General features: G+C 43.9%; 1 protein-coding gene across 2 annotated transcripts in view; it reads left to right on the top strand.

The window, feature by feature from the left end:
• The window catches only part of GPR155 (G protein-coupled receptor 155), a 38,050-nt gene that overhangs the window by 14,571 nt on the left and 10,065 nt on the right, over positions 1-13,414 (top strand). For both annotated transcript variants that reach the window (XM_082236302.1, XM_082236301.1), the window contains exons 3-11: positions 1,787-2,186; positions 2,949-3,114; positions 5,817-5,972; positions 7,654-7,737; positions 8,942-9,062; positions 9,962-10,046; positions 10,140-10,230; positions 11,524-11,737; positions 12,049-12,156. In XM_082236302.1, the coding sequence (XP_082092428.1) occupies positions 1,787-2,186; positions 2,949-3,114; positions 5,817-5,972; positions 7,654-7,737; positions 8,942-9,062; positions 9,962-10,046; positions 10,140-10,230; positions 11,524-11,737; positions 12,049-12,156 (1,425 nt within the window). The remainder of the gene's footprint in view (positions 1-1,786; positions 2,187-2,948; positions 3,115-5,816; positions 5,973-7,653; positions 7,738-8,941; positions 9,063-9,961; positions 10,047-10,139; positions 10,231-11,523; positions 11,738-12,048; positions 12,157-13,414) is intronic.

A 13,414-nucleotide genomic window follows, 5' to 3' on the forward strand; every position in this document is an offset into this window, starting at 1 on the left:
TGCCTAATGGCCCCCTTAAACCAGGGTTACGTTCGCCATAAAGGAACGTATAGGTGCCATCTCTCCCCCCCCCCATGAAAGTAGTTATTATTATAAAGAAAAAGAATCTCAAAAGTGGTTTACAACACTTTGAAACAATCTAGAATAAAACGAGCCCATGCTTCAAGGCAAATGTTTCAGATCCTTCTCTTAAGTGACATTTTGCTTTCCCCATATTTATTCACCTAAATTCATATAGCTGCCCCGTAAGCAGAAGTACTCTAGGACAGTGTTTTTCAACGTTTTTTGGGCAAAGGCACACTTGTTTCATGAAAAAAATCACGAGGCACACCACCACTGTGTGCGGAGAGGGAGATGTCAGAGCCCCGCTGCTCTCTATGGGGAATCGGATGAGAGCGGACCGCCTGTCCGTTCTCATCTGATCCCATCCGATCTGATCCCCACCCAGGATGGATGGAAAATAGGGTGGACACAGTCCGGTGCCCGCCTAGTGGGCGAAAATTTGACATTTTTTTAAAAAAATCTTTCGAATTTTCCCCACGGCACACCAGGCAACATCTCGCAGCACACTAGTGTGCCGCGGAACAGTGGTTGAAAAACACTGCTCTAGGAAGCCAGGGTAGTGTAGACTGCTGGACTCGGACCTGAGTTCAAATCTCCTCTAAACCATATAGCTCACTGGGTGACCTTGGGCCAGGCACAGCCTCACAGGGTCGTTGTAGGGATTAACTAAGCCGGGGGTGGGGTGTGAACCATGTACTTCTTAGAGAAAAGGAAGGGATAGAAATGCAATCAATAAGCTCTTCTGTTTGCCTGCTTCGGAAAGCTGGAGGGGCCAGCCAGATAAATAGGGCAGTTGCCAGCCTGGCATCTGCATCTAGAGAGCTCCATGTGGTCACAATTAGACCCACGCCAGTCACAAAACTCGTCTGGTGCCTGTGGGATTTCTAACACTAGACTTAGTTGCATGCAATCTTCAGGATCTGAGCAAAGGGAGTGCATCAGTTTACCGGAAGAGCAATCTCGTATGGAAAGATTTTAAGCCATTCAATGTTGTCAACACTTTTTCCCCCTGCACCTAAAAATTAACTCTGTGTTTTTTTGTTTCAAAACTATTTTTACTAATGCACATTTGAATCAGTTGGTTAAATGTGTCAATTTTAGTCAAGCCGTTAAATCAACTGATTTCTTTAATCACACAGTCAAAATAACTTTTTGAAGTTGCTGTGCAACCACCCACTTCGTATTCTCTCTCTCTCTCTCTCTCTCTCTCTCTCTCTCTCTCTCTTTCACACACACACACACACACACACACACACAGATACATATATGCATATAACGCACATACAGTGGTACCCCGGGTTAAGTATTTAATTCATTCTGCAGGTCCGTTCTTAACCTGAAACTGTTCTTAACCTGAAGCACCACTTTAGCTAATGGGGCCTCCCGCTGCTGCTGTGCCGCTGGAGCACAATTTCTCTTCTCATCCTGAAGCAAAGTTCTTAACCCGGGGTAATATTTCTGGGTTAGAGGAGTCTGTAACCTGAAGCGTATGTAACCTGAAGCATATGTAACCCGAGGTACCACTGTATAATGATTGCTTGCTTGCCTAAGAGAGCTCTCCTGCATGAACAGTAGATTGTGGATGAAAATCTTTGGATCTCGGCCCATGTGACTTTCAGAAACTGCATATATTTAAGAATAGAGTGATGTGTGTGGGTGTAAACATTTCCATTAAAATCCTTGTCAATAATTCTTTTTCCATCTCTCTCTCTCTCTCTTGTAGTTGAAGCTTTATATCAAACCACATATCCAGAGTATCTCCAGTACATTTACCTGGTTGCACCAATATCTCTTATGATGCTAAATCCCTTAGGATTTATCTTCTGTGAAATCCAGAAATCGCGAGACAATCAAAATCTCTCTCACAGCAGAATCAAGATTGTGGGACTTGGGCTTCTTCGAGTGCTGCAGAACCCAATTGTGTTCATGGTCTTCATAGGAATTGGCTCAAACTTCATTCTTAAGCAAAAAATCCCCGAATATTTGGAAAACTTCTTTGATGGACTTGGCAGCTCGTTTTCTGGCTCAGCACTCTTTTATCTGGGCCTCACAATGGTGGGCCAAATAAAGAAGCTGACGAAGGGTACATTTGTTGCACTGATTCTTCTCATCACAGCTAAACTGTAAGTTTGATTCCCTCTCAATCATTTGTGTTTCTATTACTTTCAGTATTGGGTGCATAGCTTCTCTCATAGGATAGAAGCGGTATGAAATTGGTGCAGGAATGGTCTCCAACATTTATTTTTCCTGTTAACTGTTAGCATTTTGGGAGTACATATTAGACTGTTTGGGGGACAATTCTTGTACCCATTGGGTTGTTTCTATACTTTGCCTTCTGCTAATGAAAAGATTCCTTCCGTCCACAGAGAGCTTTTGATCCAGTAGAGAGGGATCCTGTGGACGGAAGGGTGGGGAGAATGACTTCTTGGCCAACCTTCTTCCAGCACTTCCTCCAACATGGTTGTGTAAGGTCCCCCAACCTTCTGGAGCAGTGGAGGTGCTAAAGGAGGAAGTGGCAAAATGATTGAATTCATCAAGCATCCGTAAACTGTAATTAAGGAGATCACTCTGTAGGTGACTCAACATCTACATCTTAAGCTGCAGCTGATGAATCATCTGATTAATATTTTCACAAGCGTGACTACTTAAAACACACAGGCAAAATTTAAAGCAGAATTCCTATATGTCCTTCCAGCATGGCACTTAAGTCTCAGTGGGTGTTAAGAGTGTTTAGAAACTTTGCATTGAATTGTGGCGAGTAATGTGTTCAAAAGATTGTCCTGCCGTTTCATTCCAGTATTCCTTACGGCTGCATTTTGAGGCTAGACAATATTAAGATTGGCGCTGGGTAATTTGTGTTTCCTTGTCCCCTTCTTTTTTTGTAGGCTGTTGATGCCGCTTCTATGCAGGGAAATGGTGGAACTGTTCGACAAGAGCGACAGCGTGGTCAACCACACCAGCTTATCCAACTATGCATTTCTGTATGGTGTCTTTCCATCAGCTCCTGGTGTAGCTATATTTGCAACTCAGTTCAACATGGAGGTTGAAATTGTATGTCTCCTGAACGTTTAGTGAACAAATGTAAACTTAGGGCAGACCTAAAAATTGATTTTGTTGGGAATCTCAGGTGAGATATCCACACAGTGGTGGTTTCTCCCAGTACCAATCACCACACAGAAGCTGAGAAAGGTTTAGATAGGTTACTGTTGCAGAAGATAAGGCTCAGTAAACAGTTCTGAATGTAGATATGGATATAGATATAGATACAGCCTCTAGGTTTTTCCCCGATACAGATACACGCAAGTACAAAGTATCTCAGTTGCTCTATATAAGTTCAGAAATTCAAGACGTAACATTGGACAAGTGACAACCAGCTAACTGACTTACAGAGACACAGTGCTGAGCAGACATGCATTAATCACAGATAGAGTCAGGGCAATGGGCTGTTACCATGGCAACTGCCTTGGCTGACACTGCACCAGCAATTAGCTCATTCATGGGGTGTTTTATGCTCGTGAAGAAAATTAACACCTTCTCGTGTCCTGTTACTCCCAACAGTTTTTTCTTATACAAGTGTTCCTGGCTTCTTAACCCTGCTCAGAGATTAAGGGCCGCAGTTGTTAATAATAATGCAATATACACTTGTGCCTATTGTTTTCACTGTGCCTAAGAACATTTAGTTATGTGTCAGATTTTGGCTTTGTTGGGACGCGGGTGGCGCTGTGGGTAAAAGCCTCAGCGCCTAGGGCTTGCCGATCGTAAGGTCGGCGGTTCGAATCCCCGCGGCGGGGTGCGCTCCCGCTGCTCGGTCCCAGCGCCTGCCAACCTAGCAGTTCGAAAGCACCCCCGGGTGCAAGTAGATAAATAGGTACCGCTTACCAGCGGGAAGGTAAACGGCGTTCCGTGTGCTGCGCTGGCTCGCCAGATGCAGCTTTGTCACGCTGGCCACGTGACCTGGAAGTGTCTCCGGACAGCGCTGGCCCCCGGCTTATAGATGTGAGATGGGCGCACAAACCCCAGAGTCTGTCAAGACTGGCCCGTTCGGGCAGGGGTACCTTTACCTTTACCTTTTACAGATTTTGGCTTACATACACAGTAATCTGTTTTGTTCATAGTAATGAAACATTACTGGTTATTTCTACTTCATGCTTTTTGCAGACGTTCAAGGGTCACTTAACTGGTTAAATTTTATTATTATTTATTTAACAAAGTTTAAATACCACTTGATTGAGGTAAAGCATCCGCATGAGTGTTGAAATTATCAATATTTGAAACGCCTTAAAAATGAGTTCAAGGCATTACTATTAGCATATAAAGTCCTTGGCAGCTTTGGACCTGTTTATCTGTGAGATTACCTTTCCCCACATGTGCCCGCTCAACCACTCCGATCAGTGGAATTTGCACTAATACAAGTGCCTCATAATACCCGTTCCACATTTCTAAGAACTCCACCGTTCTTTGGAACTCCTTGCCCATTGATATCAAGCCAGGCACTTTCATTGGACTATTTTCGGCACCTGCTAAAAACATCCTTGTTTAGAAAATCTTGCACAGATGCTTAACAAGTTGAGATAATTTTAATCTGTTTTAGTATTTTAACTTTTGTACATTTTAAAGCACGGTTGTGAATTTTTCTCGATTTTACTGTTTTACCTTTTTGCAAAGGTAAAGGTGTTGGGTTTTTTTACAATAAGGGGTATTGGTTGTTGTTTTTAGAATCAAGAGTACAGTGGTGCCCCGCAAGACGAATGCCTCGCAAGACGAAAAACTCGCTAGACGAAAGGGTTTTGCGGTTTTTGAGCTGCTTCGCAAGACGAAAACGTCTTGCGTTTTTTGCAAGTTTGTTTCCTTTTTCTTAACACCGTTAATACAGTTGCGACTTGACTTCGAGGAGCAACTCATAGAACGCGGTGTGGTAGCCTTTTTTGAGGTTTTTTGCGATTTTTGAAGCTTTTCCAAAACTTTTCCGACACCGTGCTTCGCAAGACGAGGAATTCGCTAGACGAAAAAACTCGCGGAACAAATTAATTTCGTCTTGCGAGGCACCACTGTAATTGGTATATAAATTTTATGAAACAAATAATAAAATATTACTCCAGTGGTCTTCAACCTTTCCATACATGCATCTTTAACCCATTTGTGGATTATGCATTACGGATTGCATTGGATTTGGTTGAAGCAAGAGGGTTATGCTATAGATTGTCCAACTTTCTCCATTCTTGATGTTTTGTACAGTGGAACCTCAGTTTCTGAACATAATCTGTTCCGGAAGACCATTCAATTTCCGAAACATTTGAAAACCGAGGATCAGTGGGCTGGCTGCAAAGTCAATAGGGAAAAATGAAAAATGCGCCTCAGAAGCCGTTTGACTTCCGAGGCACGTTCAGAAATGGAAGCAATTACTTCCGGGTGTTCGGCTTCCGAGATGCTGGAAAACCAAGGTTCCACTGTATATTGTTTGTTTTATGGTTCTTGTACTAAGCTTTGTATTTTAATATTGCATATTTCCCCTGGAAATCTTTAGGTTGAAGGTGGGATACAAATTTGATATTATTAAGATTTTGATTATTAATTATTAAATGGTGTTGCAAGCTTTTACTTGCTGAATACTTTCCATTTATAAATCACATCAGATGATGTTGATCCACAAAGCTCACACATCATTAAAGTTGTGTTTTCACCCATTTATATTCCTCTCCTGATCTGCAGTTGAAGTCATATGCCCTTGTTGTCACCTTAATTTCTGATTGCAGATAACGTCTGGTATGGTGATCAGCACTTTTGTCTCCGCCCCCATCATGTATGTTTCTGCCTGGCTGTTAACCATCCCGTCTATGGATCCCACTAGACTGGCATCTGCAATCCAAAACGTTAGCTTTGATATTAGTATCGTCAGTCTTGTCTCTTTGGTGAGTTTTAAATTTTCGAAACGGCATTTTTGTGGGGGGGGGGGAATGAAGCATATAAACCTGCATGTTCAAATATGTAAGTGTAAACCTGAGCATGTTTACTTGGAAGTAATTGCAATTGAACATGCACGGTGTTGGGTTTTCCAAGTAAACATGCACGGTGTTGGGTTTTCAGTTTCTACCATAGCCAGTTGCTGGAAGACTTGCAGGTTAATAGAAGCTGACAATCTGGGCTATGTGAAAGGTTACCTGTAACATTACCAACTTGTGATAATGGCAAACAGTCTTGGAATTGTAGAAGACAGCACAGGGCAAAAGCGGTTGTCCTGAAAGCTTCAGAATACAGTGGTACCTCGGGTTACAGATGCTTCAGGTTACAGATGCTTCAGGTTATAGACTCCGCTAACCCAGAAATAGTACCTCGGATTAAGAACTTTGCTTCAGGATGAGAACAGAAATCGTAAGGCAGTGGCGCGGCGGCAGCGGGAGGCCCCATTAGCTAAAGTGGTGCTTCAGGTTAAGAACAGTTTCAGGTTAAGAACAGACCTCCAGAACGAATTAAGTTCTTAACCCGAGGTACCACTGTACCAGACATATTAATAGATTTCCCTCCCCCGCCCCCTACACTGTCAAATGGTGTGGTTTTTTGCAGGTAACCCTATTTACACGTATATCTACGGATGTTCCGGTTTTATGAATAAGACACCAAGCACTTCTTGTGCTGTGCTGTTCCAGACTGAGGACTGTTTCACAAATTACATTTTCATATATATGTCTGTATTTGGGGGGTGGGGTGGGAAATGGCCTCTGTCCAACTAACTTGTGCCAGCAGAAGCCAGTGCCAAGGATTCCTGCTAGACTTCCTTCTGTGCCCTCCCCAAGTCTTGCTCAGAAGGGTCAGGAGAACTCTACAGTGGGGAGAGTTCTGCCAGTGCAAGAATTTCTCCTTGCTCAGGAGAGGAATCTCTTTGGTGCTATGTTGAATACAGCCCATGTGTTTATACCCTGTGGGTGAAAACAGTACATGAATATTTTCATGTGGGGGAAGGAGGTCTTATTCTTTGGTGATCACTCGTAGCTGAGTAAGATTGTCTTCCATGAACGCGGTTTCAGCAATGAGTCCGTAAGTGACTGTGGAGGCCAATTCCAGATCCACACGTCCTTCCACAGTGGGGACATTGGTTTCCGGGCAGTGTGGATTTGCCAAGCGTGCCTTCCTCTTAGCGCATTTCTTCCTTGCGTCCTGAGTTTGAGTGTCTTCAAAGCCCATGACACCTTTGGTAAAGGCTGCAAAATAGAGGGAGCTGCATTGAAACTGCATAACACCTAGCTCTATCTAAAGAATCCTTGTTTTCAGGGTATTTGATATTTCAGACTGAAGTCTTCTGAGCTTGAAACCAAAATGAAAAGCTTGATCTCTTGATTGGGCTAGCTGTAGCTGCATTCAAAGTTTTTTGTGCAGCGGACAAGACAGGGTTGCTAAGCATGTTGGGAGTCGGTGGTGGTTTCTACCTGTTAAGCAAACGGAACATTTTTAAGGGGCTTGATAATTAACTTGCTTGTAAAAATCGGAATGCTGACTCTCACAAGGGACAGGTTTTGACCAAACACATGCATGCATTTGATGTGCTCCCTTCTTTTGTGAAGAAACTGGAATTTGAATCTCTTACCTGTATTTCAGATCTGGTCCCTTGGTGTTATTCTTCTAAGTAAAAAATACAAGCAGCTTCCTCACATGCTTACAACTAACTTACTCATTGCTCAGGTCAGTATAACGTAGACTATAAACATATGGAACATTTCTTGTAAAAGGGATGGTTTTGAAAGTAATAATAAGCAGGAAGTGTTTTGTTTTCTGCTGAAGCTTTGAAGGCGTGTGCCACAGACAGCAATCTTAGTGAAACCAAGTATGCCTGGCTAATGTATTCATAGGAGATAACCTGGAAATCCCATGCTTGTTGCTTTGTGTTCATGATGGAAGAGTATAAACCGTGATAGATAAATCAATACATTCAGTTGCTTCTGCAAAGGGAATTCTCCACTGCAGCTTTCTGCGTACCCCAACAAAAGTTTTCCCTGAGAGTTGGGTAGAATATGAGACTCTGGGGATAGAAACTTGGGGAAATCTTTCAGAGGCACCTGCAATGAAAAGGAGGGGTTGGGAAATTCCCCTTGCCATAAGCATTGCATTACCTTGGTTTAAGAACAGCTTAGTTTATGAACAACTTGGGATTAAGAACGCTGCAAACCCGGAAGTAGGTGTTCTGGTTTGTGAACTTTGCTTTGGAAGCAGAACATGTTTCGCTTCCTGTTGAGTGTGTTCCATTTGAAAATTGAGTCCCCTGCTGCTATGGGAAAGCACACCTTGGTTTAAGAATGGACTTCCGGAATGTATTAAGTTCATAAACCAAGGTGCTACTGTATATGCAAACTTGGTTCTTTCACAATATTGCAAGCTGAATGTGCAAATTTCTGTGCTTGTCTGCTAGAAGCAGCGCATGTAGCCAATGCAGGATGAAACCCTGTCCTGCCACCCATTGCAAGTAATGTCAGCTGATGGGCAGATGAATGTCATTTGGGGGAAAGGGCCTTGCAGGCCAAGACTGGCCTGCTAGGATACTCAACATTGAGATACCCCACCCCGTCTTAGAGGCCTTACTCCTTCTGACAACAGGGGGCAAGCATGCCTCTTCCAAGATTATGTCTTCTCTGGCACAAGCATTGTATAATCTAAAATAAAATAAAGCTTTTTTTCTGATACTCCCTCTATTATAGGCCATGGAAGCGAAACAGAAACCGCTCCACCTCTTCCCCTTCCCACCCCAAAGTAACAGGGCAAAGGGAAAGCTACAGTTAGCCTGTTAATCAATCAGTTCATTAATTACGTGAATTTTAATTTCTGAGATGTCTTCCGTTGCATGGCAAACCCTTAAAGTGAATTAAAAATAAACCTGATTTTTACCTTTCAGTTTGTAGCCTGTGTTGGAATGGTAATGTGGAATTTCACTATTAAAGAGAGAAGCATCACTCTGCAAATCCTTGTGTTCATCTTCCTGTACAGTGCGCTTTACAGTGCTTTTTTGTGGACAGGTAAGCTAAAAAGCAGTAATACGGGGTGTCCAAAACGCAACTCCATGTGCATTATGGTGATCCTGCAAGTTATTTCCCCTCTTAATTAATAGCGCCTTTGCGATAGTGGTCTGTACATTTCCTTCCTTCCAAGCCGAGTCAGTCTGTTTTTTCCTAGTGTGTCCAGCCTGTCACTGGGGTGCCCAGAATGCTTTGCATTCATATAGCGCTTTCAGTGTGCAAATTACATCACACACATTAGACTCATCATCATATTCACAACATCCCTGTAAGGAAGGGCCAGTGTTAATTTTATGTTGCAGATTGGACGTCGAGTAGGAAAGTGGCTTGCCTCAAACCACCTAGTTGAGTCCGTGGCTGAGCTGGGAATTGATCTGGATTGCATCAGCTTCCTTCCTAGTCTGGATTATCCTGCATATGCCAGCCAGCTGGATTGTTGCATATTTTAGAAGTCTGTGCTAGATCAGTAAAAGAGCTTCGCTTCCTGGGACTTAGTCCCCTGCATCTCTAGATAGAGATGAGAAGACTCCTGTCTGAAGAGAGTTGCTGCTAGTTTGGTCTGCCTTTCATCGAATCTTAGAATTGTAGAGTTGGAAGGGACCGCAAGGGTCATCTAGTCCAACCCCCTGCAATGTGGGATTTTTTTGCCCATTGTGGGGCTCGAACCCCTGGCCCTGAGGTTAAGAGTCTCATGCTCTACCAACAGAGCTGTCGAGGTGGTCTACTTTGTGTGCGGCATCTTCCTATGTTCCTGTTTCCTACAGTGTATCCTTATTTCTTAATACCTTCTGTGGTTATAAGGGGATGAGGCATCCCACTTTGGTGGTGGTGGTGGTGGTGGGGGAAACACTGCTTCCTTAAAAAGAAATAAACCAAGTTTCAAACTTTGTCGTTATCAGGTTTCTTATCTTTCTCTCTGCTGCTTTTGAAAAGAAGAGAAGCCATAAAGATCCCTGTCGGATTTATCATTATAGCTGGCTGGGGGTATGTTGGCAGAGGCTCTTTACTGAGAAAATACGTAGGAAGCCAGAAGCTAATGACCTGTGTGGTTCATCTTGGGTTTTTTGTTTATTGCAGCATCCCAGCTGTTCTTGTGGGAATCCTGTTAATCGCCGGTGAACGCTCGGATAACATCATTGATTCTGCGTTCTTTTATGGAAAAGATCAGGTATAGAGGTTCTTCCGCTCCTGTCTTTTAATAGTTGACCTTCTGTAGTCAGTGTCTGTGAATTCTGCCTTCCAGGGGAGGGATGTCCTTTCAGCCCAAGCGCCTTACAGCCCAACCTTACAGAGGGCCATAAGGCAAAAGTTGGTGTCGTAACTGATGTCGTTCTTATCTTTGTGTACAGTAAGCTATGTTCCAGCCAGACGGCACACCCCTCTACCCAGGCAAACAAATAGCGTTTCAAGCAGTATTGAAATGAGGGCAGTGATGTATGGCCTGAGGAGAATCACAGTGACTGGTTGGAAGACCTGGAGCAGGCTTCCTCAGCCTCAGCCCTCCAGATGCTTTTGGCCTACAACTCCCATGATCCCTAGCTAGCAGAACCAGTGATCAGGGTTGATGGGAACCGTAGTCTCAAAACATCTGGAGGGCCGAGGTTCAGGAAGTCTGCCCTGGAGGGCCTTGTTCAGCCCCTCCTCCTTAGGCTTTCCCACCCCTACTATGCACTTTCCGTCTTTATACAGTGGTACTTCGGGTTACAGATGCTTCAGGTTACATCCGCTTCAGGTTACAGCCTCCGCTAACCCAGAAATATTACCTCGGGTTAAGAACTTTGCTTCAGGATGAGAACAGAAATCATGCAGCGGTGGCGCAGTGGGCAGCAGGAGGCCCCATTAGCTAAAGTGGTGCTTCAGGTTAAGAAGAGTTACAGGTTAAGAACGGCCCTCCAGAACGAATTAAGTTCTTAACCCGAGGTACCACTGTAATGAAACACAACTTCAAAGAAACAAGGTGTAGAATTGACTGCATCCCTTAAAAGCAATACTTGAGAAGTGCATTAGCAGCCGAGATTTCTATATGCTTGACAGAATTATATGCATGGTGCTGGGTAGAGAAAGGGGATGTTGACAAAGTACTGAGGATTAGATTATTTTGCTTGAGAAGTTGTGAAGCTGACATTAAACTTGACATCTGGTGTACAGTATGAACCAGAGGAGGCACAGCAGGAAGTTCTAAATAAAGCTGAGGTGTGTGGCAAATGGAACGTTACTATTGTATTTTTGGTTCCTTTCTCCCCCTCAAAAAGCGACTTGTACTGTAATACAAACATCTGTTCCCAGCCTTTGACTTTAAAAACCTCGAATAAGCAAATAGTATTTGTTTTATTCAGTTTTCTAGAGACACAGTGATGCTGAATTTCTGATTCTTTTCAGCATGGTCACATAGGTTCTTTCAAATGACAAGGGACCTACTGAACTCCTGCCTCCCTCCCTCCCCCCCCCCCCATTTTTGCAGATGATTATCACAGCAGTAATCGTATCCATCAGCATATTGATATCGGGTGTATCACTCATGTGTATGAACAGATCAGGAATGGAAGCCAGCTATGAGGTGTTGACCCAAGATTCCCAACACAGTCAAACAGAGGAAACAGAAAGGGAATTTAACGAGCACAGTAGATCTCCAGACAGTTCTTCTCGTTCGTTGGTGGACCCTTCAATGGAAAGAGGTATGAGAAATCCTTAATAGAAGAAGCCTGGCTACTTTTGACGGCAATAGGACATACTAAGGCCTCTGTCAGGAGATTGTTTTCCATTTTGTTTTGACCCAGGCATGCGTGTTCCACACCCAAACTTGTAGACATTGCCACTTGCGATCTCCCGCTCACCTTGGCAGTGATGTCTGAATGCCCGCCTCAAATAATGTACTGCAACTGCATACAAATTGCAAACCCATTTAAAAGAGCATAATCTTGTCTTGCTGTGTCACAATACCCTCTAGAAAAATAGACACCTTTCTAATCTGCCATTTTTCCTCTAGGGTGCTGTGAGTGCCAAAAGCCGAATAGAAGGTTATGCTGTTCTGAAGGAGAGCCAGGATCCAGTCGTAGCAGCGCCCGCGATAACTGCACGACATCGATTGAGACAGGTGAAGCACAACTGTAGTACCCTGTGTTGTTCAAGCCCGTTTACAAGTTTTAAAACGGAAGCATGTGAAATTGCAAAATTGCACATCTGTTCGTTAAGAGGTCTGCATGTGCCGGGCCGAGAGTACATCACCCACATTTCAAGTTACAAACCTTTTCACATATCAGTCCCGTGAAGGGGGTCTGTGCACAGGAAGGGCAGAGAGGGTCAGTGGCTGTTGCCCTTTTCTATGTGTGAACTTCCAGCTGCACAGTTAATACATAAAGGGAGCTCTTATGGTTGAGTTTGGTCAGTGTGTGTTTTTTTTCTTCAGAGCATCATGTGTGTACTTCGTATTCATGTACTGCCACACGGGTTTCGGAAAATTATTTGATGGTAACTGGCCAAACTGATAATAAGCTTAATTTTTAGTGAGTGAAAAAATGAATACGCCCAAAAGTAACTTTTGACAGTAGGGGTGTCTCCTGCTATAATTTGGGTGAGGGTTATAATGGGGCGGGCAGGACCGTAGCTTGCTTTTGAGACAGCTGGAAAAGCAAGGCATCATCCCACTAGCCCCTTTGCACTTTCTGCATGTAGGGACACAGGTGGCGCTGTGGTATAAAACACTGAGCCTAGGGCATGCCGATCAGAAGGTCGGCGGTTCGAATCCCTGTAACGGGGTGAGCTCCCTTTGCTCTGTCGCAACTCCTGCCAACCTAGCAGTTTGAAAGCACGAAGTGCAAGTAAATAAACAGGTACCGCTCCAGCAGGAAGGTAAACGGTGTTTCCGTGTGCTCTGGCTTCCATCACAGTGTCCCGTTGCACCAGAAGCGGTTTAGTCATGCTGGCCACATGACCTGGAAAGCTGTCTGTGGACAAACGCTGGCTCCCTCGGCCTGAAAGCGAGATAAGCGCCACAACCCCATAGTTGCCTTTGACTGGACTTAACCATCCAGGGGTCCTTTACCTTTTTACCTTTTTTTTTACCGCTGCACCATCTCCCGCAATCTTCAGAGAATATTCTAAGAGGCTTTATATGGGATGGATAGAAAACCATAATGTTTGGGGACAGCAACTCCCTACGTTCTTTGTGGGTCTCTAGAGGATCACACAACGAAGGAAGCAGTAGCAGGAAGAAAATAGATTTCACCTGTTCGTCAAGAAGGGCAGCATATTCTTTGGCACAGCGAACAACTTGACTAGAGAGATGTGTGTGTCATTGGTTAACAAGTAAGGAAGAGGAAAGGAGCCCAGGCCTCTTGAACTACGCATCTGCG

This window comes from Podarcis vaucheri (assembly GCF_965113315.1).
Source record: "Podarcis vaucheri genome assembly, chromosome: 1".
Taxonomy (NCBI): domain Eukaryota; kingdom Metazoa; phylum Chordata; class Lepidosauria; order Squamata; family Lacertidae; genus Podarcis; species Podarcis vaucheri.